Source organism: Apodemus sylvaticus, chromosome 1, assembly GCF_947179515.1.
Source record: "Apodemus sylvaticus chromosome 1, mApoSyl1.1, whole genome shotgun sequence".
In the NCBI taxonomy this organism is placed as follows: Eukaryota; Metazoa; Chordata; class Mammalia; order Rodentia; family Muridae; genus Apodemus; species Apodemus sylvaticus.
In genome coordinates this window covers 95,074,974-95,101,792 of record NC_067472.1, presented here as the reverse complement: position 1 = coordinate 95,101,792, position 26,819 = coordinate 95,074,974, and the positions used below count along the sequence as shown (strand labels likewise).

Sequence of the window (26,819 nt, the reverse complement as noted above, 5' to 3'; positions counted from 1 at the left end):
TGGGATAATCACAGAATTTACAAAATAACAGTATAAATGTTTTGCATGGAAGGACCTCAAACTGTGAATCAAAACTGTGAGATCAAACAATTTGTGTCTATAAAATTATAAATATATTTTAGAAGAGAGAACAGGTTTGGCGGCCAGTGGACGACAAGCCTCAACCATTAACATAAGCCACTAAATGACCTTGTCAATGAATTACTTCAAAATAATTTATTTATAAATACTTACTTTCCCTATTTCATGAGCTTTCTAGTTAGCAAACAAAAGAATATATTTTATTATGACATTTTCATACACAAATGCCATTCTACTCGGCTCCTATCTGCCCTCCTCACTGACCTCCTGTCCCTTGTCCACTGCCCCTTTCCCTCTACAAATAGTCCCCCCTCTTTCAGCTAGTATTTATATTTCTAGAAGTTTGTTCAAGGGAAATGATCCAAAATGCAGACAATCAGCATGTTGCATGTTCCAAAAATGTGGTCTTTACGAGCAACTTATTTTTTTAATCAGGGATATTTTATTTCACTACAGTCTTCGAAGTCTCAGTCATAGACAGACTGCCAGAACTCATGTAAAGGCATTTAAAAAAAAATGCTGTTCAGGACTGGAGAGGTGGCCTAGTGGTTAAGAGCACCGGCTGTTCTTCCAGAGGACCCAGGTACAACCCCCAGTACCCACATGGTAGCTCATAACTGTCTATAACTCCAGATCCAGGAGATTTGACACTAATGCACATGGGAAAAAAAGATGCTGTTAGAGAATGGACATAGCACATCACACAGACACACTGCTGACCTAGATTCACCAACACACTGCTGACCTACATTCACCAATGCTCATCTCTCTGCAGCAGCCACAGTGGAGAAAGAGCTTGGAAGAACCACAGTGGGACCCAGTATCTGCAGCCATTAGCCTTTGGAAGACTTGGCTCTTGACCCCCTCTGCTCTCGCTTGTACTCTCCCAGCCCGCAGACTGGATAGTGGGACTCTACAGAGCTCATTAAACCCGGAAGTCTGCTTTCTATATCTCTCTGCGGGTGGGTGTGGTGTATGAACATGCCTGTGTGATATGTGCCGTGTATGTGAGGAGACTGCATAGAGAAGCCAGAGTATCTCCCTCCATTGCTCTCCACCGTATTTTCTGAGACAGGGTCCCTCACTGAACCTGGAGTTTACCATTCTCTAGACTAACTAGTCAGCAGGCTTCAGGACCTACCTATTCCCTCCTCCCCAGCACTGCAGGAACAGATCTGTGTGGCTGCATCTGGCTTTGCACACAGGAGCCAGATCTGAACTCAGGTCCTCACGCTTACACGGCGGGCACTTTACCCACTGAGCCATCTCCCCAGCCCGAGAAGTCTGCGCCCTTTTGTTGTAGCACTGGTACTGGGGCTATGTCGTGCAGGGCATACCAAAAGTGCTCAAAAATCGTCTTAGAATGGATGAATGAGGCCCCTGGCTAACTGATTCTTCCATAGAACATTTTGGGTTTTATTTTCGACAAGCTCTTTTTCTATAACCCAAACTGACCTTAAGCTCACAGTAATCCTGTCTTTGCCTCCCGGGTGCTAGGATTATAAGATTCCACTGTGATGACAATTATTTCATCTTCAAAATTCTGGTATATTGGTTTACAGGAGACATGAGCCTTATACAGAAATAATTACCCGAACCAACATGCTAGGATTTTCTTGGAATGCACTCCTTTGTAGCCGAGAGCAGTCTGTTAGGGACCCAGATCCCTGTGGCTGGGAACCTGGCTGCCAAGATCTGAAGCAGACAGCCCTGAGCACATGTCCATGGCCTTTGGACTCTGGCACATCTCACTGATATTCCCCAGGAAGCTCATGGAACCTCCTGTTTATAAAGGGTTTCAGTGTGTTATACTTCCCCCCGCCCCCGTCCGTTCTTGGTCCTGGTAACGCGGATGTTTGCATTCCACAGGAGTTCCTGATGTGACAAGCTGTTTGCTCCAGCTAGCACCCTCCTGGACCAGACCCGCAGCCCTGGCAGCACCCAGGAAGATTCCGGTCCAAAGTGCTGTCGTTTTACTCCTGGGCTGAGCAAGAGCCTCTGAGCTCATCTTCCCCTACTTCAGCTTTGACACTCTGCAAACACACTGTGCTCGCTGAAGTCAGTGTAGCACAGACATAAAGTATGGCTATGTCCAGGGACATGCTTCCCACTGACTTTGTTCCTACAGGACAAAGGCATAGTTACTACTGTGGCCTGGAAGGTGGTCAGCCTCTCAACATCACCCCAGCCCTGCAACCTGTGTCACACAGGTTGTTTCCTCCTGTGCCCCCTCACCTCCATATCTTAGACATACCGCTTCCTCCACCCAGAAGCTGGCCACCAATGCCGCCGCCTCCTCCTCCTCCTCCTCCTCCTCTTCTTCCTCCTCCTCGCCTTTCTCCTCCTTCTCTTTCTCCTCCCACTCCTTTTACTTTAAAACCCTGCAGAGATGACCTCCCTGGAAGTATCCATCCTTCACTCCCTTGAGCAGACTCAGGTGGGCCCTTCTCTGTCTTCTCACACCAATTTGCATAGAATTTCTAAAACATTAAGAAAAGAATCACTGAGGCGCGTGTCATACCATGCATCTGCTGTTTGCCACCGGAATAGCTCACTCAGCTTAGGCCTTTGTTCCGCCCCGCTGCCTGGATGCCAACCCTGCCCTGGACTGTTGCAATATTCTCACAAATATAGAATGTTTTCTGAGTCTGCTCTTTGGGGTGACTGGAAAAATTAAATATCCTTTGATTGAAATGCTTACACATTTCTGCCAGACACAATGAAATAAGCAGTCTCGTGAGTTTGAGGCCAGCCTGGACTAGGGATGCTGGTTTGCTCCAGTTATGTAGGTGGGTTCTACACTTAGAGCGAGCCACTTCGATGGTCATGTTTCCCTGATGGGAAGCCTTGGATCCTTCATGCTTTCTAGACTAAGGCCCACTTTCTTAGCATGTGATGTCCAACGGGGAATCCCAGGGATGTGGAAGTCAGATGCTTGGCATCCGCCACTTTGGTTAATTACCAGGAGTTGGAAACCCTTGGTACCTGTTATGTTTCTGATTCCAGGACCCCATCCTCCCTGGAGCAGCTGCTGTAACGGCCCCATGAGTGGCTCTGGGCAGAGGTGGAGCCCCTGAGCTGTCCTAATCCCTGAGGCCCAAGATGAACGCCATGGGGGACCTGACCTCACTACGAGGACAGAAGCCTGGTTCTTACCAGAGGGCCCACAGCTGCGACTGGAATTCTGATTGGCGAGTTTCTTAAATTCCATGAGCTCAGCATGGTCCTTCTCATATGTTCTCTTCAGATTCTCCACATACTGCATCATCACTTCCGTGGCCTTTGACATGCGTTTTTCCTGCGGGGAATGGGGGCACAGGTACATGGGGACAGCCTCAAGAAAGGCACCAACTACACTGCTCTGAGCTCAGCGAGAATGGAAAGGCCGCAGGGACCTGTCAGGTGGGATCAGGTCTGTCCTGAGAATTTGCTGCCCGTGGCATTGGGCTGAGAGGTGACATGTCCCGGGAGGAGAGAGCAGATGGGATGGCTTTCTGGACATGGCCTGAAGTCACTGATGTGGGGAGAGAACATGAAGGCATCCAGAGCCAGGAGCAGGTCCCTCACAGGACTTATATGTGGAAGATTTATCCTCCAGACAGGAATCCTTTAGAATGAACGTGGGCACCATTCCATATTATGCTGAGACACTGAGCATAGCCAAGGGCTTCTGCAAGTCAGCATAGCACTTTTACATGAACTCCTGCTTCATATAAAACGTCAACAAGCTGCAGGTTTGCTGGGAAGAAGCTCTTAGGGCTGGGTCATGAAGGACTTAACATGCTAGATGAAGGAATCTTGACTTACTGTGCTGAAAAAGAGGAATTTCTGATCATGTTAAAGTGAGGGCTGACTGAGTCATGAATGGGGACAGGACAGATGTGAATGAGACTTGTGGAGAGAGCTAGAGGAAGCAAGTGTCTAAGCTGGTCCAGAGGAAGCAGGGAAGAGAGCAAGAGCTGAGACACAGAAGATGGGGAGCCCCACAGGGCAGGGTGGGGGACCACAGGGCAGGGTGGGGGACAGAAGGCAGGGTGGGGAACCACAGGGCAGGGTGGGGACCACAGGGCAGGGTAGGGGACAGAAGGCAGGGTGGAGGACCACAAGGCAGGGTGGGGGACCACAGGGTAGGGTGGGGGACCACAGGTCATGGTGGGGGACAACAGGTCAGGGTGCGGGACCACAGGTCAGGGCGGGGGACCACAGGTCAGGGTGCGGGACCACAGGATAGGGTGGGGAAAGAAGGCAGGGTGGAGGACCACAAGGCAGGGTGGAGGACCACAGGGCAGGGTAGAGGACCACAGGGTAGGGTGAGGGACCACAGGGCCTGGTAGGGGACAGAAGGCAGGGAGGAGGACCACAAGGCAGGGTGGGAGGACCACATTGCGAAGGATACAAGCCAGGTATGGAGGTGCATGTCTGTATCTTAGCGCACAGGTAGTTGAGGCAAGAGAATCATGAGTTTGAGGCCAGACTACACTACATGATTAAATTCTATCTGAAAGCAAATAAGTAGCGGCAGGAGAGATAGCTCGGTGGCTAAAAGCACTGGCTGTTCTTCCAGGGGACTGGGGATTAGTTTCCAGCACCCACATGACAGTTCATAACTCTGTAACTCCAGTCCCAGGGGATCCGAACCCTCTTCCGGCTTTTGTTGGCACCTGGTATGCATGTGGTACATGGTAGATGTACATGCAGGCAAAATACCCATACATATATAAAAACACATACAAATTTAAAAACAAACAATTACAAATAAAGAAGAGTAAAAACAGAATCTACAACATGGAGAACTAGAAATATAATTTGGAAGGGTTCCGTAAAACGTGGAAGGGTTCCATAAAATGAAGGCGGGGTTTCTTTTCTTCCATATTCCCTAGAGCCCACAGGGGACCCATCTTAGGCCCTATCTCTCCTAGAGGGATTTCCCTATGCATATCCCCACCACCATGTGTGACTGGGGCCCGCCTCTTCCCTAGCATCCTTCTGGGGGTGGTGTTTCCCCACAGGGCTACTTCCTAGGTCACAATGCTGAGTCAGCCACCCTTTCTCCAGAAAGACAGGAGGGTGGGTCAGCCTTGCATTCCGCAGGCAGTGCTTACGGGTGTAGCCTCAGCACATCCACTCACAAAAGCAGTGTGGCAGGACGGGCTCCGCAGTGTTACGTCACATTTATGGGCTTTCCGTGGATTTTGTCAGTCTTACATGGCAGGTCTGGTGCACAGCCCAGCATGCTCACGTGTGGAGAGCTGTGTGAGAGCCACGGTGTGAATGGGAGATAGCCTGGAGGGGAACTCCAGCAGTGGGCACTGCGGCATTGGGGGGAGGCTCCACGTGCTTTAAGTGGCCAAGGTGGGGAGTCTGACTGGGGCCGATACCCAGTTCTGCCACTCACTAATGTTAGAACAACTTCCATATCTCTGACCCAGAATGCTCACTGAAAATGTCTGGGATTTTTTTTTCAGGTGTGGAAATATTGCATATACAATATACAATCTTGGAAATAGGACCCAAGTCTAATTATGTTCCACATATACCTTATTTTACATATGGCCCATTTTTAAATTTGTACATTTTTAGTGGATTTTGTACATTTTTAATGGATTTTGACTGTGTCTTGTCACAGAAAATTGGTTGTTTTCTACTTGTGACATAGTGGAGGCACTCAAAACATTTGAAATATTTGGAATTTTCCACCATCTAGAAGCTGTATCTTTCTAATATTCAGCTTCACTGAGGGCAGGGATGGAGGATGGAGGCCACTCCGCAGGGCTTCTGGGTGGATTAAATGAAATAGCACTTTTTCCTGAGCGTGCTGCGCCCAATGCTGGCTCAGTAGAAGCTGAGTATGTATTCTGTGAGAACACTGAAGAAGGAGAGCCTCCCCAGTCACATACACTTACAAAACACACAGGAAAAGCCCAACATATGTCTTCAGCAGGGAATTCTCTAACTTAACTACTGTAGATCAGCTCTAAGAGAGGAAGGCAGTATATGGTCTGCCTCAAATGTCAATGCCCACAGAAAACAATTTCTGAAGGAATAATTCAAGGGTTAGTTGGCACCAAATACATTGGAACATCTCAACAACCTATATAGAAGGCATGGCCTAAGTCAGTCATCAAGAGGTTGTACCTCTCTGTTATGGTTTATATATTCTTGGCCCAGGGAGTGGCACTATTAGAAGGTGTGGCCTTGTTGGAATAGGTATGCCACTATAGGTATGGGCTTTAAAACCCTCATCCTAGCTGCCTGGAAGCCAGTAGTCTGCTAGCAGCCTTCAGATGAAGATGAAGAACTCTCAGCTCCTTCTGCACCATGCCCACCTTGATGATAATGGGCTGAACCTCTGAACCTGTAAGCAGCCCCAATGAAATGTTTTTATAAGCGTTGCCCTAGTCATAGTGTTTGTTCACAGCAGTAACACCCTGACTAAGGCACTCTCCTTGCCCCTGTTTGTGTCGAGTAGAACAGCGCCAGTCAACAAAACCAAGTGCTGTGGGGCTCACCTGGCGCACAGCACCCACCACTTCAGCCCGGCTGGAGAGGCGGGCAGCTAGGCGATGCAAGACGGCGATGTCTTCCAGAAGTTTCTGATAGGTCTCCCGGTGTTCGCAGTGGTACCAGATGTTTGCTGAGGACTGAGAAAAAATAAGGAGCATCACCCAGAGTCCTCAAACTGAGAGCCTAACCCCAATGTGCAGCTGGGGGGGGGGGATGGGCCCTCGGGAAGTGACTAGGTCACTAGGGTGGGGCCCTTACCAAGGGGATTGCTGCTCATACATCAGGGGCCACAGAGCTTTCTCTTACTTTTTCTTTCTCCTATGTCAGGCTATAATGAGAGGTTATCAGTCTCATTATAGCCTCAGTGTGAACCTGACCATGCTGGAACCCCAAGCTTGGCCTTCTAGTCCCCTGAAGCTAAGAGAAACATGTTTGTTGTTTAAACCACCAGCCTACATTAATTTATTATAGTAGTTTGAACTGACTAAGAAAGTATACCAACCCTGGATTCATTTTCATGAGACAAGACCAGGCCACAGTGTTTTCCAGATACAGGAGAAGCTCAGTGGAGATACATTACATCTGGCTGGCCTGAAAGGAGTCATGTCTGAGCCAACCATCCCTCTTCTAAGAAGCCACCAGGCACCTGAGCCCAAGCCCTTAGGACCTCTACCTCAGCCCCTCCCGGCCCTTTAAGGAAGACTCTGTCAGGACCTCGGATCCCTTCTCATTTCCGGAGACTACCTTGCTAGTGAGAGAAATGTGAGTTTTGGCTCAGTCCTTAGAGACAGTGGCGTCTCAATTACCGTAATGGAGGCTTTGAAGTTTTCCAGTTCCTTCTCGGTGTTCTCTTCCGTCAGGTTGCGTTCCCTTTCAGCCTGGTTAATTCTAGACTCCAAGGTGTAGCTGTCATTTCTAAAGGCCAAGGACAGTTGTACAAACACGTTCTGTTGGGAACAAGAGTGTGGTAGAGGTGCTGGAAGGAGTCACTGCTGCCAGCGAGGCTGTAGGTGGGATTCTTGCTCAAGCCCCTTATCAGAACTAGTCACCAAGGCTCCCATGTGCAGATGACCTTCCCTTGACAGTGAGACACAGACAAATGGTAATCCTTGAGGTCCAGGGGAAGTCTTTCCCAGGACCAGAGGCCAAATGTCACCATGAGACAATAACAGCCTGCCTTTCCCTAAATCAAAAGCGCCCATGTTTGGGTTGACATAGGCCATGGCTGTGTAAGCAGTTTAGACTCATGCTGGGACCTATTGAGGGGTGGGGGGTGGGGTGGGGAGTGGGGGGTAGGGGTGGGATTTGCGAGGTCTGCATCAAACCTCTGTATCTGAAGAAGGGCCAGCTCCGCAGCAGGCTGTGGATTTAAAGCAAAATTCTGTTTCTAACCGTGTTATCTCAAATTCCTGTCACCTTTAAGTAACTTCCCAGAGATCAGACAAGATCAGGTATGGATCTGTTATGATAAAGGTCCAGGAACAAATATTCCAGCCCAAAATGAAGCATGCCATACAGGAATGATTTCTGTTTTACTTTTAAAAGTTTTTGTGTCTATGGATGTTTTGCCTACATGCCTGCCTGCACACAGCACATGCAGAGGCCAGAAGAGGGGACGAGATCTCCTGGAACGAGAGCCACCATGTTGGTCCTGGGAATTGAGCCCAGGTCCTCTGGAAAAGCAACCAGTACTGCTCTTAACTACTAAGCCATCTCCAGCCCCACAAGAATGAACTTTTTAAAGGTGCAGGTGATCAGATGTGGAGTTGCCACTGCTGTAACACAGAAGTACTGGAGAGGAAAATCAGACAAGTGGACTCCACACGAGAAATAGGGAGGGAGAGAGAGAGAGAGAGAGAGGGAGGGAGGGAGGGAGGGAGGGAGGGAGGGAGGGAGGGAGGGAGGGAGGGAGGGAGGTGTTCCAATTGCTTCATCTACCCTGCCTGAAGCAAGTGGAGGCAGCTTTTTTTCTTCCTTTGGTGTATGTGTGTGTGTGTGTGTGTGTGTGTGTGTGTGTGTGTGTGCATGTGTGTGTGTGAACTGTGGGGTCATGATGTTGTCAGGCTTGCATAGGACTTTTACTCACTAAGCAAGCTCATCCTCTGTGATCATTGACCCCGCCTGGCTTCTGAAGGTCATCTAATTGGTCAATGGCAGTCATCTCCAGACAAGAACTGCCTCCTAGATGACAGTGATGGCTCTACTGAAGACGACCCCTTATTGACCATCATGGTTGTGTGTTGTAAACCTTGCTACATTTAGCCCCACAACAACTCTTTGGAGTGAGGACTCTTACACCCATTTTACAGGTGAAGAGGCCCTGACTAGAGACATCATTAACTTGTTCAAGGTGACACATGACTAACAGAGAGAAGACTTGGCCTTAGAATATCTGATTCCCAAGTCTGTCTTACTTCTGCCATGCTGATGGCTATGCTAGCACACATCTGAGGACAGGATCTGACTTTAACTGAGCTGGCAAGAGCAATCTCCATAAATGCTAGCGTGGGCTTTGTTGCCCCGCCCAGTGATGAGGACTCTCTCTCCTACCCAGCTTCCGTCTATGAGCAGTTCTCCGTGCTTAGCTCTCTATACCTGACACGAAAGGTCCTGAAGCCAGTTGGAATATTTGTATCCATCTCTTAAACCTGTTAACTCCTGCATCTGGGAGCCTGGGTGAGGTGTTTTATTGCCTGGCTTCTCTTCTGCTCTAAGTTCTGCAGAGCTACCAGGAGCTCAGGTGCACAGGGGTGGGGGCTGTGACCTTGCGGCAGTGGTAACGTCTGCTTCAAGGCATTGTGTTCCCTGGTGGGGGAGGGGATAGTTGTCTCAGGTTGCCTGTCTTCCCTTGCTCACCTGCTCCACTTCTCCAAGCCTCCCTGACTCACTTTTGCTACATTTCCTGTCCATCTGTCCCCTCATCAGAATGAAAATTCTCAGCTCACCCATCACCCAGCATTGGGTCAAGGAGGTCAAATCAGGGAAGGCATGGCCAAGAGCTTTCACACTGTTGGCTGAGGGGGCCTTCTTGCAACCCAAACTCTCAGGAAGCAAGTACCTCTGTCCTCCATGCCCGAGTCTGAAGCTTGAAACATGGCCACATTTTAAAATTTTGAAATCGATTTGGTATACTTACAAAGTCTCCTGGCTAACTTTGTACTGGATGCTCACCCATGGGGGGGGGCATCAACAGTCTTTGAAGATGGCAGCGCCAGCAACCTCTCACCTCTGACCAGATTTGTCAAAATGAATGGAGGCAGGCTTGGGAAACTCAGCAGTGGCCAGGAACAAATATCCAGAACAAATATCACAGTCACTTGTTGTCACTCTTGTGTAAAAGCATTAGGGTCACAGGCCAGAGGAAGGAATGTGTGGACAGACCTCATCAGGGACAGCCAGTGCATGTCACAAAGGCCGCAAGCACTTACCTCGACTTCCTTTTCAGTGAGGGGAGGGGCGCTGTGAAGAAGAAAAATGTACACATGAACTTTATCCCGCTACCAAATAAAGCAGAAGGTGACTTCAAATGCCCAGCAGGCCGTGCACCTCCAGAAGAGGGGCGATCAGAGCTGGTGAGATGAAAAGATACAGTCCTTTGTGTCCTCCCTGTCATCTGTGACCACTGACCTTTATAGAGGGGGTGTGGAATATTAGATGTTGGGGTCAGCACCAAGAACAGCCACTACGATCCCTCCAAGTTCCAGCTTGCTCACACATAAAATCAGAATAATAGCATCTATATTATATAAACCTTATAGAAATATATATACATATATATATGTTTGTGCATACACATATATGCATGCACACATGTGTACTGTGTGTGTAAATATGTCAGCCTTTCTCAGCCACATGTTCCATATTCCTTCAACCAACCACTATATATTGAAAACTTTAAAATGCACTGTGTCTATACAGAATTTATTCAGACTTCTTTTGGTCATATTCAATAAGCAACACAGAATAGCACTCATTTATATAGAATTTACACTATATTGGGTATTATACATCAAGCAGAAACTATTAAAAGTGTCGGAGGATTGTATAGTATGTAAGTACTATGCCATTTTATACAAGGTCTTGAGCATTTGGATTTCGGTATCTGTGGTGTGCATGTGTGTGCATCCTCCAACCAATGCCCACTGCAGACTAGCTGTATGTGGCACCTTGGCTATTATTACTGTTCACCCGCAGGCTGTGAGAAATCAGAAAAGACTCATGTATTCGTCATTTTCAGACTGTGTGACTGAGGTAAACTGTAGCTTTCCAGGGCTTCACTAGCTCAGTAAAGTCTGATCCTTCCTTCCTAGGCTCCAAGGACTGTGACAAACATCTATTTGATCCAGAAACTACAAAGCAAGAAAAGAGTTGGTAGGGCTCGCTGCAGCAAGAGCCTCCAAACCCTGGAATCAAGATGACATAGAGGTGACCTTCTGAAAGGTTCCTAAGTGGTTCCCACACAGCCTGTTCCAGTCAACAGATTCTTTCTCTGCACAGCCGCTCCATGTGGCTGCCTGTGCAGCTCTTAGTAACTAAAGTTGGCCCCATTGGAAGCCCAGATAACGTAAATACCACACAGGCGCTTTCCTGTGCTGGGTGGGGAGGACAGGAGGGGTCCAACTCGCGTCACAGGACTTGGCGAGCAAGCACGCCATCAATAAACTCCTCAGGAAACACAATTTTCCTCCCTTGTATGGGTATGGAGAGACCCTGAGAGCAAAGGGAGAGGGGTCAGTCATCCCTGCAAAGGGCTGGTTCTCACCCTTGACAAAGGACGGCAAGGGCCTTCCTGTCAGGATGAGACAGCAAGACCCTGTGGCCACCGAGCCATCAGAAAACAGAGCAAGGGGACAAACAATGACAAAGATGTTTCATGCTTACAATTCTTGTCACAGGCCCTGTCCTCTCAGGGTCAATATGTTCTCTCTCTGTAATGTAGAGCAGGCACACACTGTCTGGGCAGTTTATCCAAGTGCTTAGAATGTGCTTCTGACACCTAGGTTCATTTGGCTATTAAATGAAAATTACATCTTTCCAGAAATAATTAGGCAAGCTTATTTTTCTACTTCAGCGATTTTCATTCTACTTTGATCTATAGAACGCACACAAACAGTAAGGAGCAGGGTGGTGTGGTGTGGGTCAAGTGGTCACATGGCACAGCCAGTTCTTAAGGCAGAGCTCTGAACCTGAATAGGCGGCAAGAGGGCAGACCCATGGGCCTCCGAGACAATGCAGAGTAATTTTACCGTGTGCCCTTTCTCTGAAATCTAAAGTTTATCACATCACAAGAATTTTTTTATAGAACTAAGCACCTAATCAGATAAATGATCCATGAATATTTCCTCCCATTCTGTGAGTTGCTTTCCATTTTCTGGGCAGCATTGATGGCGCGGGCTTTTTATTAGGATTGTGCTGCTGATGCTGATGCTGATGCTGATGCTGATGCTGATGCTGATGATGACTTACTTTTCACCTGTTCTTTTTAAACCCTCTGCTTGTGCTTTCCGGTCTTATCTGGAGCTGTGAGCCAAGCAAAGCTCATAGTTCATGAAGATTGCTTGCCTCTTGTATTTTCCTCTAAGCATTCCATGGTATTATTAATCCTGACATTTAGGTTTGTGGTCCATTTTGAGCTAGTGTTTGTGTATTGTGGTAGCTCCACTGTTCACTATATTTTATGTTTACGAATACTCTATTTGCATGCATGCATGGATGACAGAAGAGGGCATTCGATTCCATTATGGATGATTCTGGGCCACCGCCCAGGAGCTGGGAACTGAACTCAGCACCTTGGGAAGAGCACCCAATGCTTCTTATCCTCTGAGCCATCTCTCCAGCCCCTAGCTTCACCCTTTTGCATGTGACTCACCAGTTATTTCCCTGACATTTATTAAAACCACTTCTTTTTGTTTGGAAAGGCATTCACCAAAGACATTGCATGTGTGGCTTCTTGTCACTGTGGCCGGGATTCCTGACTACCTTGTCAAAAAGGTCTTCTTGACTCACTTCCCAGTGTCTCGTTAGATCATTCTCCGGGTTGCCCTCTCTCATGGTGCTCCTGGAAACATCTCAGATCCCCACTGGTTCCTCTCTAATCCAGCTATCAAGGATGTGTTCTGTGCTGACACTGTTCCAAGCCCTACTCACAGATGCTCTCATTAAGCGCATCCTGCCAATGGCAGATCACTTATGACTCTTGTACAGGCAATGAAGCCAAAACTCAGAAAGGAAAGGAACTTTCTCCTTGTGAGCAGAAGTCTGGGGACTTTCTGCTCAATTTTTCATGTGATTTTGGATGTTGTACATCTCTCCATATACCGTCTGTCCCACAGATAAGCAATTTATCTGGATCAAAATATGTGTCCCCTGATCCAAAGTCCACCACTATCACCTCTGGTGACTCTTGTGCCTGCAAAGGTCCTTGCCTATGAGTTCCAAATATTCTTGGAGTTGGAAATAGCAACATGTCCCATTCTGTGCTTTGTGTTTTGGGTGCATCAGCCCTGCCTGGACCACTGGACTGCATCCCTTTCAGGATGAAAACCAAGACTGATATTCTGCTGGGTTCCACCCATGCTCTGACATGGGCACCCCTCTGAAAGATCTTTGAAAGCTCATGTCCTGATTTACCTTCCAGTGAGTGACTTGTGAACCCTAAGTTTGCGCAGCAATATGTCAGAAATGTTGGGCATCACATCCAGACCACTCTTTGACTCTTCTTCCTCAGCTGCTGGGGCAAGTTCAGATGAGACCCCTGGAAAATAAGAGTTTTTCTTATATAATGTCTGTCTGAAATCATACTAGTACTATTGGCAGCCAACTTTAGGTCCCAGGAAAGCTGTCAACATTTGTAAGCACTTTGTTACATGCCAGAGACTTTATTAATTGTCTATCTTACTTTACCCTCACAGTGGCCCGAAGAGCTACTTCGTAGCCATCCCTTATCACAGGTGGATAGTATACGGCTCAATAAAGGTGGCAGCTTACTGAAGATCACAAGCATAGCAAATGGGACAGCCCGACAGCAAACCAACATCTATCTGTCCCCAGTCATTTCTTCCCCATAATCCCCAGTGTCAAGTACAATCATGTGTCAGCATTGAGATGTTGGTTTCTGGTAACTGGAAGCTGGTTGACTCTTTGATTATGGTGTTTGGGGAAAACCTCTCTATTTGGCAGGCTCTTAAAGGGATCTCTTGATTGATAATTTTTCCCAAATAAATTCAAAAGCACAGTCTTCTAGCTCCTACCTAGAAATCAGTATCCGGTTTGCCACTAGATAGTAACAGAAGCGGGTATTTTCCAGGATAAAGCTAAGGTCATGAGCCCTGTCCCAGGTCTCAGAAATACGGATGTCTGCTAGTCAACAGAGCCAACAAACAGCATGTGCTGCCTCCTGCAATGATGCAGGATTGTAACCGGGAAGCAGAAAGAGCAAGCCGTAAATCTCTCTTCTGCCTGGGCAGCTCTCATGCTCTCGGCACACCAGCTCTTTCCTGGATCTGTCACCTATTTTCTTCCCAGTCGATCTTTGAGGAGTCCTATGGTTCAAGGTCTCTCGACTCCAGCCCATGCCTATACCTATTCTGCCTTGTTGCTGTTTGAGAGACCCCAGATGTACTCTAGCAAGTTTAATCCAGAACACTGGCCAACGCCCTGGGCACTGACTTCACACCCACACAAGATAGACTTGCTGTGCTTTACTGTGTTCTCATAGCATATCTAGGGTGAAATCAGACACCTCTCCTTTGAGCCACCTGAGGATCTCGATCCTGACCAGTGAGTGTGTTGCACCTACATGCAGCTGTCTACCCCCACTTTTACTGTCTGCCATGGCTTTTGACCTAGCAGCTTTCCAGTCTGCTTGTCTATTTTCCAGAATTGCAGGCCAGACTAGGGGTCAGGACAGAAGGCCGACTTGTACCAATCATCGGGCTGGAACTAAGACTGGGATTCCTATCACCAAGGGAGACAAAGCAGAGAGGGGAAGGGGCACAGTTGGGTTCACAGTAAATACATTTTTAACAGTTTGAGCCTGTTCAATCAGAAGTGTGTAACAGATTTCTCGATATTTCAGTTATTTAGATGAAGGCTACTGGGCCATCAGTTGTGTACAGGGCCGTCTGTCATGCACAGGACCACCAGAACAATGTCCCTAGGTGTAACATTAGACCAGAAGCTCATGCAGCTACCTGCCAGCTCCTGGGGTTTGTACTGGCATTTGTTGCTCCCTGACAGCCCCATGTGTCGCCTGTGACCTTGCTCTGTATCTGTGCACCTCTGCCACACTTAGCAGAGAGCCTGTTAAGCGGGGGCGCTCCGGGGGATGCTGTGTGTATCTGAATCATAAAATCTAATGCCAAATGAAGGACATACCAGGGCTTCTGTCTAAAACATTCCTCTAAGTTGAGGGAAAATGAGGGGAAGGAGGAGGAACAAAAATAGAAAAGAGAAAACAAACTACTTAGGGTCACCAGCTCTAATAGAATAGCAGTGCCATTCATAACTGGATACTAGAACCAAATACCCTTTCTCTGAATACAACTAAATTAACAACCAAAAAGCATAATGTCAACTATATATGTGCCAACAATGATTAAATACAGAAAAATGAAGTACTGAAAACAATAATAATGGCTAAAGACAGAATGTCCTTGAAATAAATGGGGTGTCCCCACCTTTGGTTCCCCCTTTCTTCCTCCCTCAAAGAACAGGGGGTTGTTGAGTTTGTTTGCTCTGAGTCCGAGTGCCACTATATTGTCCAAGGTAGCCTTTAACTTGTATTGAGCCTCTTGTCTCAGCCTCTTGCATGCTGGGATTACAAGCATGCATCTCAACGCCTGGCTTAAGAATAGATTCTGGGGTCGGAGAGTTTGCTCAGTGGTTAAGAGCACTTGTTGTTCTTGCAAAGGAACTGGGTTTGATTCTCAGCACCCACATGGGGGCTCATCACTTCCTCAAGCATCAGGTATGCATGTAGTGTACAGACACATACAGACAAAACACTCTTACAAACAAAATATTAAAAATAAAAATTTTGCCAGGAAGTGGTGGTACATGCCTTTAATCCCAGCACTTGGGAGGGATCTCTGAGTTCAAGGCTTGGTCTACAAAATGAGTTCCAGGACAGCAAGGGCTACACTGAGAAACCCTGTCTAAAAGAAATGGATTCTGGATAAGGGAACTTCTAAGAATACAAGAGTACAGAACAAGAAAGAGTGGACAGAATGAGTAAGTAGGCAGCCTGCTGAGGAACGTCAGGCAGAAAGTTTCTCTAGAAAGTCCTACACTCTACCACACCAACACTGCCAAGAAGAGAAAGAGAAAGTGCTGCCCATGTTGGCATTTAGCTTTCCCTGCCAAGAAGGAGGAAAGAAGAAGGAGGAATGGGTATCTGGTATTGTATCAGAATTACTTGTATAATGTGTAGGGGTTTACCTGAAGGGAAGATTTAAAACAAATACACAAATAAAGCAAGCTACTCAGGTGAGTGAGCGGCAGGAGCTGTATGGAAAGCACCAACTCGAGCTCCACACAAAGCACGCTGGGAACAGCGCAGTGGCTAACATCCTTGATTTCATCTATCCTTTCCTTCCGTTGCCTGGCTGGAGTGGACCGCTCCTGGGAAGCGTGGGTCAAGTCTAGACAGTAAACATCTGGACAGACTCTCACTACAATTCCATCCCAAGCCGGTGCTGCAGACTCCCTAATCCCCAGCTGGGGGAAGAGAAATACCTCAATTTGGCATTGTAAACTCCGGTTTTGGACTCTGAACAAAGTTATAGAAAAGAAGCAGAAAGCTTACAAATGCTGCTGCTAACAGCTTTGAACTTCCTCTTTCCTTCCACTCAAGCCGCAAAGAAGTACCCATGAGCACCCAGTCCCCAGTACTGAGCGAAGAGGGCAAAGAGATCTCAGATGCGGCAGGAGGGAGTGAATGAAAACTAACCCTCCTCCCCCAACACATTCAAGGAAGAAGGAGATCCTGGTGGAAATGTCCAGAACACAAACAGATGCAATGGAAACCAATGACATGGCAGCTAGACAAAAATACTAGAGTGAAAAGAGGAAGGAAAGACGGAAGGTAGAAAGGAAGGAAGAATGGAAACACACAGGAGGCAGATGTTAGGATGAACACATAGATGCAGGGAACATAGGGGGGAAAGAAAAACTGCATTTCTGTGCAAAATATAGACTGTAACTTCTTAACTCTGGAGGAAACTAGAAACTGAAAAAATGAGAACAAGAAATCAGGACAAGATAAGAAGATCATAGACAATGAATGAGGATTCTATTTAAGGAAAGAAATTAAAGACGGAGGATGGAATGAATAAGAAACTGAAAAAACAGAATTAGTCAGTGTACTAGAAAGTGAGGTCATATAACATGCACGGTTTTACACGAATTACTAGGGAGGGCAAGATGCATTGAATGATCCATCATAAAGAGTGTAAAGAGGAAAAGAAAGACTGAAGAAGGTGGGCCCTAAGCTGAGCCCTGTTGACCCTTTCACTGAACAAATAATGTATTCAAAGACATCATAGAAGAAAAACTGTCCTGAGAGGAGAGAGGAACTTAATTGTACATATGATGCCTTTTCCTTTCTTTTTCTTTCTTTTCTTTTAAAGGCGTGTCTTTAAAGAAGTGTTATGGTTTTTATTCCTAACAGGAGAGAAAACACACATGCAGGGAACATGAAGGTTAAGGGACACAGGGAACCAGTGGGTCTTGGGCTTCTCTGCAATGGTGAACACAATGGGGTAATGGTTCATAGAAAGGAGTGAGCCAAGAATTTTAGAGTTATGCAGGCTATTGCTAAATAAGGTGTTTTCAAATATGCTAGAACTCAGGACACAGAATATGTCTGGTGCTTCCCAGGGAAGTCCATCTAAACAAAACATAAATCAAAATAAAATGCTTACGGATAGTTAGCCACAAGGAGGGAACTTGCAGTAAGCACGAAACCTTTTATGCGGGTTCACAGCTGGACAACTGTAAAGGCTGGTTACAGAGTAGAATGGAAATGTTAAAACCTTGACAACACACAGCAGAGAGCTCAGCATCTAGATAGGCAGAGGTGGGAAAGCTGGAAGAAATTGTTGGCAAAGAAAATATGTAATGAGATGTTCTGCTTCTTCTGTTTTCTTGATATTCCAGCCTTAGGATCCTTAATCTTGAAAAGATGGACTCCCCTGGCTAGCTCATTGCAGGAATTAGGAGGAAAACTCTCCTTTGAGTACACCCTTGACATCTAAAGCAACCCAATCAACCTAGAACACATATTTCCAGCCCTCTCCTTTTTCTGTTTCTCACATACCAAGGCAATATCCATCCTTGCCCCACATCATCAAATATCTAACAGTTAGATGCCCTTCTCCTTTCCAGAGCCTGCTAAAATTACTCGAACTATCTGGCTCTAGGCTTACTCAGGGTACCTACTCCTTGCCGTGAAAAGCCAGTAAAGACCCTTCCCACCACCTTCTAACTCCCAGCTGACCCTGGTGCTTTTCTCTTTGGCCCGGAGGGTATACTGTGCCTCCTGTGTTAGGGAATCTGTGAATATAAACTTCTCTCATCACTATTAGTTCTGGATCTGTGTGCCTTGCCATACGTGACTGACACTGTGCTGTGTAAAGAATTTAGAACAATCACTCCAGACCAAAACATTAATGCCAGGAAAATCCACAACTCTAAACCCTTAATACATTTCCTAGTACATTGTCAAAACTAATTTCTCCTCTGTGGAGGAAGTAATAACAGAGATTCAGCAAGTCCTACGGTTTCACTTCACTTCAACTCAAACTCAATTAAATTGTAATGTTTTTATTTTGAAGGGTACATCTAGTCTAATCTCTTTCCTTCCTCCCTGTCCCCTTCTGCATTTGTGGAAAGGGGGACATTTTAGTACAGCAAGGAAGTTTTACTTTCTCCTATCCTCCAAGTCCAGAACCACTCATTAGAACACATTTCTTTGCATCTGTCTTCTCGGGAAAGCATCTATCCTGTGTGAGATATGAGACTGTGGCCCAGCCTTGAGCTGTGTACAAGGACTGTCCACCTTCCTTGGAATCCTGGTCCAGACTTCCAACCACCTTGTAGACATCACCAACTAGATACAGAATAATAATTGTTCCAACATCACCATTCATGGTACATCAGCCATACACTCCATGTTCTTTCTTGTTGGCTGTCTACAGTTGTTCTGCTAAGCAGGGGAAATTGAAGACCTGTTCAGGTTTATAGATTTCCTCATCCACAGTAGAGCCAGGACTTAAAAATGAGTCTGTCAAACTGCTGCATCTCAGCTGTGTCTCCTGGGCACTCAATATGTTCAAATCCAGATACTTGGTCTTTTCCAGGGAGTCCTCCCTACTGAGATCTGAGACCTGGTACTATCACCATTATCCATATGGCCACACATGCAGATTCCTGGTGGTTTCTTGGTGCCTTGCTCACTATGTCCCGCTATCCTCACCTCCAAGTGTCTTTCAAACTATCCTTCTGCAGTCCTGTCATCCCTGGTCCCTCACCAGACTATTTCCATATTGTGTTACATGCTGTCTTTTACAAAGGGATGTCTTCAATGATGGTAACTGGAACGAGGCATTCTCTCAATGGCAGCGCCTGGGCCTTTATAAATTCTATCTCATTGCAGGCCAGCTGCTGCCATCTCTTCAGGGGAATTAGGCTGGGATGCAGGCTCCCTTTACTGCAGGTTTCTCTGGCTCACCAAGAGTCTTAACTCTCTGCTTGGCCCTTGAGGCTTGGCCCTGACCCAAGTCCACTGCTTCAGCCTCAGGGTCACACAGCCCATGCCCCTGGGACGCACACACACAGTGGATTCAGCCTCAGGGTCACACAGCCCATGCCCCTGGGACGCACACACACAGTGGATTCAGCTGAGATTCTGTTTCTGAGGCACACCAGGCACCAGACATGTGCTTCAGTTCCTTCTGCTTGCCCTGCCTGGTGTGCCTTTCTCTTTCAGAGCAAAGCTGCCACCTCCTCCCCAGCCTTATTGACTAGCTAAGCTAGCTGCTTCCTCCTCCTTGTTCCCAAGGACCTCTGTGCAGTTGAAGTTGCATTATGATGTATTACAGTGACTCTGTCTGCCCTTGGGTTTCCCCTCACAGAGAATGCAGGTGAGTCCACTCAGTCATGAATTATTTCCCTAATTATGGAGTACTTACTCTGTCCCAGGCAAGGGGGCCAGAGCCAAGGATAGATGCTATACTAAGCAAAACTCTCACACGTGTCCCTTTCAGAAATTATTGTTTAAGAGGACAGCGGTTAATCAGAGGAAAATCTATAATGGGAGTTCACTTGGAGGTGATGCTGGGAGGTGAGCGGGGCTGACCACAGAGCCTCAGAGGTGATGCTGGGAGGTGAGCGGGGCTGACCACAGAGCCTCAGAGGCGATGCTGGGAGGTGAGTGGGGCTGGCCACAGAGCCTCCAAGGTTCCAGTGCTAGTCCTGAGAACAGAACAAGGCCTCTGAGACAAAAGTGCACTGCAGAGACTCTGGGTAATATGTGAGCTGTCAAGAATGTGGGCCAAAGGTCCCACTGGGAGATGGATGAAACGCTAATGGCTGTTGGGGTGAGGCTATCTCCTTGATGGTATGGTCTGAGCCCAGTCCCTGTAGTCCCCATCACATTCCCAGAAAACAACTTGGGGAGTGGCCCATAGCAGCCTCACATCTTTGTCTTGAAATAATGATCAAAGACAGTGTACAGAATGACCCTTGGGAAGGGAACAGGTTGAATTGTTGGGAAGGTCAGATTTACTGGGGAAACTGAGAGCCAAGTTCTGGAGACTTCAGAACACCCTGGTAAGGGCTTTTCCTATCTCCCTCAGGAACAGCCAACAAGATTAGAGTTTTCTCATGAAATCATCATCAGAGTTAAGTTTTTTCCCATGAGCTCTGTTGAATTCAGAGCAGTGGTTCTCAACCTTCCTAATGCTGCAACCCTTTAATACCGTTCCTCATGCTGTGGTGACCCCCAAACATAATGTTATTTGTGTTGCTACTTTATAACTGTAATTTTGCTACTGTTATGAATTGTAATGTAAATATTTTTGAAGATAGAGGTTTGCTAAAAGAGCTGAAACACAGTGAGAACCACTGGCTTAGAGCCTGGACATATTCTCTGAATCAGTCTCCAAGGGCTCCCAGGTCTTTTGTTCTGGGTACATGATGGGAAGGGGCCTGTGGATGACTGCAACCTGTCCTGCCATGCTTGGTTGACAAGATAGAGTTCCACAGTTCAGCAACTGTTATCTGAAGAAATGAACTGAACTTAAGACTAGGGTCACACAAAACATTACATCAGGTTAATGAGGGCTGTAGGTGCCATAATTATCCCCATTGTAGAGCTGGGTAAACTGAGATGCCAAGACCAAGAAATTTGCAAAGCTCTTCAGCCAGTAAATGATGAAACCCAAATGTTTAATCATCTATGCCCTAGGCCTGAGAGAATATAGGAAGAGGTGTTCATTTATTGAACACCCGGGGTTCATTTTGTTTGTGAATGTGTGTGTGTGTGTGTGTGTGTGTGTGTGTGTGTGTATGTGTGTTGCTCATGAGTGGAGGAACACACATACATCATAATGGCATGTGGAAGTCAAATGAATCTCAGGGACCAGTCCTTGCCTTCCACTTCACTGTAGACCCTGAGTCAGGTCTGCCCCTGTAGACGCCAGGCCAGCGGGCCCCTATCTTCACCCCATCTAACCACAGAAGTGCTGTGATTACAGATGTGCTGCCGCGTCTGACTTTCCATGGGTTCTGGGATCCACAGTCTTCACGTTTGTGCAGCAAGCACTTTACCCACTGAGCTGGCCCTCCAGTGTAATTTCTCTTTAAAATTGGGAGCTCATAGGAGTTAAATTCACTTACCTACCCATAAAACTCGGTGGCTGTCTATCAATATAGACAGTAAGACTTTGCCACAGGCTAGGTATATCTAGAATAGCATAATTTTGTAGAAAAGTTTGACAATCTACACACAACAAAACACATATATGTAAATACTTTTAATCCACCCATTTTTCCTGTAGGATGGCATCCCTTAGAAAATAAGCATTTCTATAACATGTGAGAGAGTTCCTCATACCATTATTTATAGTAGAGAGAAATGTGGGGAAATACATATGTATCCATTTAGTTTTTATCTTAAAAAATTAAATCTCCACAGGTATTAAATAGGAAACTGCCTAGGTATACTGTTCATTGAAAAAGCAATCTGGCAGGGACCCAGCTGACCACTACAGTCTATCACAAGAATGGGGTTTGAATATGGCGTAAGGCCAGCTCTCAGGCTAGCAACCATACTCCTGGCTTCTCTTGCTGTTTGTGAAGACATGCTACCACAAAGCTGAAGTGAAAGAGGAGTTACAGTCCACACCCTGCTCTGGAATTTGACACACACTCCCTCCTCCTACCCCCACCCCGTCCAGTCCAGGTCTAAGCTGTAGGACTCCAGGTTGGCTCAAGAGTCTGCTGAAAGATAACAAAAAGGCCATGAGGGTCTCTGGAGGCCTGGCTGGGTCAAAGCGAGCCAGCACCTCAACAACCTACTCTGGAACTGGAACTGAAGAGCAACTGATAACACAGTGCGTCTGGGTCCCAGGGTCCCAACAATTTAGATTTCAATTTACCTAATTAAAAAAAAAGTTGCAGATACTCTAAAACAAACATGGTGGCTATAAAAGAAAATATACCAAGTACCCATACAAAGAAAGAAAGAAAAAAAGAAAGAGGAAAATTACTGAATTGATTGAATAATATATAATCTTTTCTTTTTTAAAAAAGATTTACTTATTTATTATATGTAAGTACACTGTAGCTATCTTTAAACACTCCAGAAGAGGTTATCAGATCTCATTAGGGATGGTTGTGAGCCACCATGTGGTTGCTAGGATTTGAACTCAGGACCTCTAGAAGAGTAGTCAGTACTCTTAACCGCTGAGCCATCTCTCCAGCCCCAATATATAATCTTTTCAACAAATATATTTGATATTTTTAATTTTAAAACTTGGGAAAGAAAACATATAAAATGTTTTTAATTATACAGCTATTATAAATGTATAATAAAATTTTAAATATGTAATATATAACTATATATACATATATAATAATAAAAGGTTAAATAATACTGTGTTAGTTAATTTTGTCTACTTGACACAATGAGACATGTCTAGGAAGAGGCATTGCCTCTGTCAGACTTTCTTTTGGACATCTCTGTGGGGCATTTTCTTGACTAATGATAGGCATGGGAGGGTCCAGCCCACTGTGGTCCTGGCTGGTATAAGAAAGCAAGCTAAACAAATCCACAAGTGGCTCTCCTCCACGGTTCCTGCCTCTGCTCCTACCTGAGTTCCTGCCCAGATCTTCCTCCATGGTGGCCTGTGATCAGGACTTGTAAGCCAAATAAACTGTTTCTGTCCCCAAGTTGTTTTGGTTGGTGTTTTATCACAGCAACAGAGACCTAACTAGACAATAGCATGTTTTATAACTATAACATATATTATATCAAATCATATAAATATAATTTTAAATAACGAACTTATTTAATAAGATGCATGACTCTTGGAAGAAGAAAAGAACACACTAAAATTCATTCAAAAAGAGAAACAAAGCAAATGTTCTCCTCATCACTATTTTCAAGTTAGATAATGGTACCAAAGTAATACAGCATGAAGATGCAGAGATGTGCATGGCCTCCCATATGCAGGACAACTGAGACATGCCGAGCCAAATAAAATAAAAGTAACAGGAGGTTGAGCTGTAAACTCAGAAAGAAATATGTTCTTTAAAAGGGTCAAAGGTCTCAGAAGTTACACACATCCAGGCTCTGCTCCTACTCCTATGGTTAAGAGACACAGGGCCTTCACAGGCCTCAAGGTCTTTGCATGTCACGTGACTACAGCAGGCCTGCTTGCTTCTCGTGGTTCATGTGAGCACTGAGTCTACCACGGTCAAACACTCAGCACAGCATCTGGCATGCAGTGGTCACTCTGGTTGCAGTCTTTGTCTCAGTCCCCAGAGTCAGCACTCTACCGTCTGAGAGCAGTATTTAGAATGCAGGAAGCATGTGACCCAGGCCCCACTCATCTCCACCACCAGTGATCGGGGAGGAAATCCAGTAAATTAAGAGTCTTGGTTACCAGTAAATAAGGTTACACAGAGTGTGCCGAGAGCCATATGCAAAGAACATTAAATGCTCTGGAAGAGAAAACAGAAATACCTACATGTGTCCGATTGAGTGTCTGCAAAGTTAGGAAACTAAAGGCTTACAAACTACAAAGCAAAGAAAGCGCGGGCAATCCTTCTGAATCCAGCATGCGAGATGCACAAGATGGCATACTCCTCAAATGTGAAGGAGGCATACAAATGTCAGGAAACCTAAAACTCTGTTCACTTCTGATGAATAGATTCCTGTCTCCTGGCCTCTGGCCTCTCGCTCATTGCTCATTCAGCAATCTCAACTTCAGATATGTAACGTATCTAAAATATGCCTCAGAAGAAAAGTACTGAGAGAGGGCTAATCCCACTGCACAAGAGAACATATTCTCCTTAAAGTCATGACTCAAAAGAGCCATCTTGGCCAGAATGAAATGGTGGGACAAATCTGAAATCCCAGCGTTCAGAAGGCTGAGGCATAAGGATTTCTAGTTCTAGGTCAGTTCAGGCTACAGGATGAGACTTTTTCTCAAAAAACATACAGAAACTAAACAGCAAAACAACTAAACAACAACAAAAAAGCCAACCCCGCAAACCCACTAAATTACTATAAAACAAACAGAATTAATTAACAACAGCAAACAGAACCCTGCTCTCCATAAATATATATGAATGTAACATATGACTGTCACAGAGAAATAGAAACACTATCGAAATGTTATTGTAGTAATGACCTCTTAAGTCATAATATACCTATATCTTAAAATGAAGTTCAGAGGGCCAGGTGTGGTGGTGCACCATCAATCCCAGCCCTTGGGAGACAGAAAGTTAGAGCTCTATGCATTCATGACCAGCTTGCTCTAAATAGTGAATTCTGGGCTCATGTAAAACTCCATGTCAAAAACTAAAATACAATAAAAAGGATGAAGTTTTTATTAGCAAGCTGAAGAGATATTAGTAAAATAAACAGATAAATCAAACTATAAATATGTGGAATATGGTACATGCATCTACCCACACATCATGTGTACATGCATGGCCATACATGAACATACACACACACACACACCATCCATACATGTATGCCTGTACACAAAAATACACAATCATGTGTACATGCATGGCCATGCATAGCCATGCATGAACACACACACACACACACACACCACAAATAATAAACGAAAAAGTTTAAAAACTGGGGGCTGGAGAGATGCTCAGCAGTTAAGAGCACTGGCTGCTCTTGCAGAGGACCTGGGTTCTGTTCCCAGGACCTACATGCTGCCTCCAACTGTCTGTTACTCCAGTGTTTCAGAAGATCGATTCCCCCCTTCTGGTGTCAGTGGTATGCACCTGCATGTACGTGGTGCATACTATACACATGCACAAAAAATAAGATAAAATAATTTTAAATATTGAGAGAAAACATTCAGGCGAAGCATTCATATCTGTTATGCACACTTCACATACAATACTAACAACAGACAAAAACATAATATAGGCCTCAAATGGATTGATATAAAGCTAAGAAGTTACTACCAGAAAGAAAAAAATTAAATTTGAACATGCTAGACCATTAACTGAAATAAAAGCGAAGCATCATTTTGCACCAATGATAATAGCATATTGTAGCTGTCATTCTTTTTGTTTGCTTGTTTTGAAATATAGTCTCGCAATGGAGCCCAGCCTGGCCTCAGCTTGGAGTCGTCCTGACTCAACCTCCTGCCTGCTACCAGTACAGACATGTGCCCTCAGCCTCCTGCCTGCTACCAGTACAGACATGTGCCCTCAGCCTCCTGCCTGCTACCAGTACAGACATGTGCCCTCAGGGCTGGTGTTCTGATTTGCTTCTCTACTGCTGTACTGAAACACTGACCAAAAGTAATGAGAGAGTGGAAAGGGTTTGCTTGGCTTACAGCTTACAATCAGTCCATCAAGGAGGGAAGCCAGGGCAGAGACTCAAGGCAGGAACCTGACAGCAGGAACTGGAGCAGAGCCATGGAGCAGCACTGCTTACTGGCCTGCATTTTAGTTGATTCCAGATCCAGGCAGTTGACAACCAAGATCAGCCACCACACCTGGCTATAACTGTCATGATTATTGATCACCTGTTTCTTACTCTACTGTATTCTGGCTAAGAAAGACCAAAGCAACATCCATAAATTATTATGCTAAGAAGAAAAACATATGCAAATGTTTGGAACACTTGATAAGAGGTAAGTATTTCTACACGCTGACCCAGAGACTCCCATGTCTGAGAATGTATCCTAAGGGAATTACTTTAAAAAAAAAAAAAAAGAAGAAAGAAAAACCTCACAAGCACAAAGACAAAACTGTTTATAACCAATGGAAAACTATAAACATCTGAAATATTTTACAATAGAGAGAGTCATACAGGAGGAAATATGAACCCACTCAGCCATAAATGTGAAATCTAAATACATGTAATTAGTTATTATAACTTCAGTGAGACAAACCTTTAAAAGGAAGTACCATCAAATCAACTTAGGAAAATTATAACTATGGGAAAGAATAAATCCTTGATGGGACTATGGATAAGAGCTTTAAAAAAGATTTGTTATTTTTACATGCATGAGAGGTTTGCATGAATGTGCACCATATGGGAGCCGGTGCTGCAGGAGGCTAGAAGAGGGTGTTGGCTCCCTGGAACCAGAATTACAGACAGTTATGAGCTGCCAAGGATACCCATGTCCTTTGCAGGAGCAGCAAGTGCTCTTAACTGCTGAGCCACCTCTCCAGCCTCATGTATATAAACTCTTAGTAGGTTTTTCTAGTGTTTTAATAAAAAACTTAAAAGTGAAGAAGTATACATTTAAAAGGATATCTCTAAATATTGTTATTGCTTTGTGTGTATTTATAAATGTTTGAGATTTATGCCTCTTCTCTCTCTCTCTCTCTCTCTCTCTCTCTCTCTCTCTCTCTCTCTCTCTCTCTCTCTCTCGTGTGTGTGTGTGTGTGTGTGTGTGTGTGTGTGTGTGTACCTGGAGATAGACTCGAAGGCAGAAAACCATAGCAATCCTCCTGACTATGCT

General features: G+C 45.5%; 1 protein-coding gene across 4 annotated transcripts in view; it reads right to left on the bottom strand.

Annotated features, from left to right (window-relative positions):
• Irag1 (inositol 1,4,5-triphosphate receptor associated 1) overlaps positions 1-26,819 on the bottom strand; it is a 133,774-nt gene that overhangs the window by 24,347 nt on the left and 82,608 nt on the right. For all 4 annotated transcript variants that reach the window (XM_052201216.1, XM_052201208.1, XM_052201206.1 and 1 more), the window contains 5 exons: positions 13,216-13,339; positions 10,014-10,044; positions 7,392-7,532; positions 6,591-6,722; positions 3,238-3,379 (listed from right to left, as the gene is read on the bottom strand). In XM_052201216.1, the coding sequence (XP_052057176.1) occupies positions 3,238-3,379; positions 6,591-6,722; positions 7,392-7,532; positions 10,014-10,044; positions 13,216-13,339 (570 nt within the window). The remainder of the gene's footprint in view (positions 1-3,237; positions 3,380-6,590; positions 6,723-7,391; positions 7,533-10,013; positions 10,045-13,215; positions 13,340-26,819) is intronic.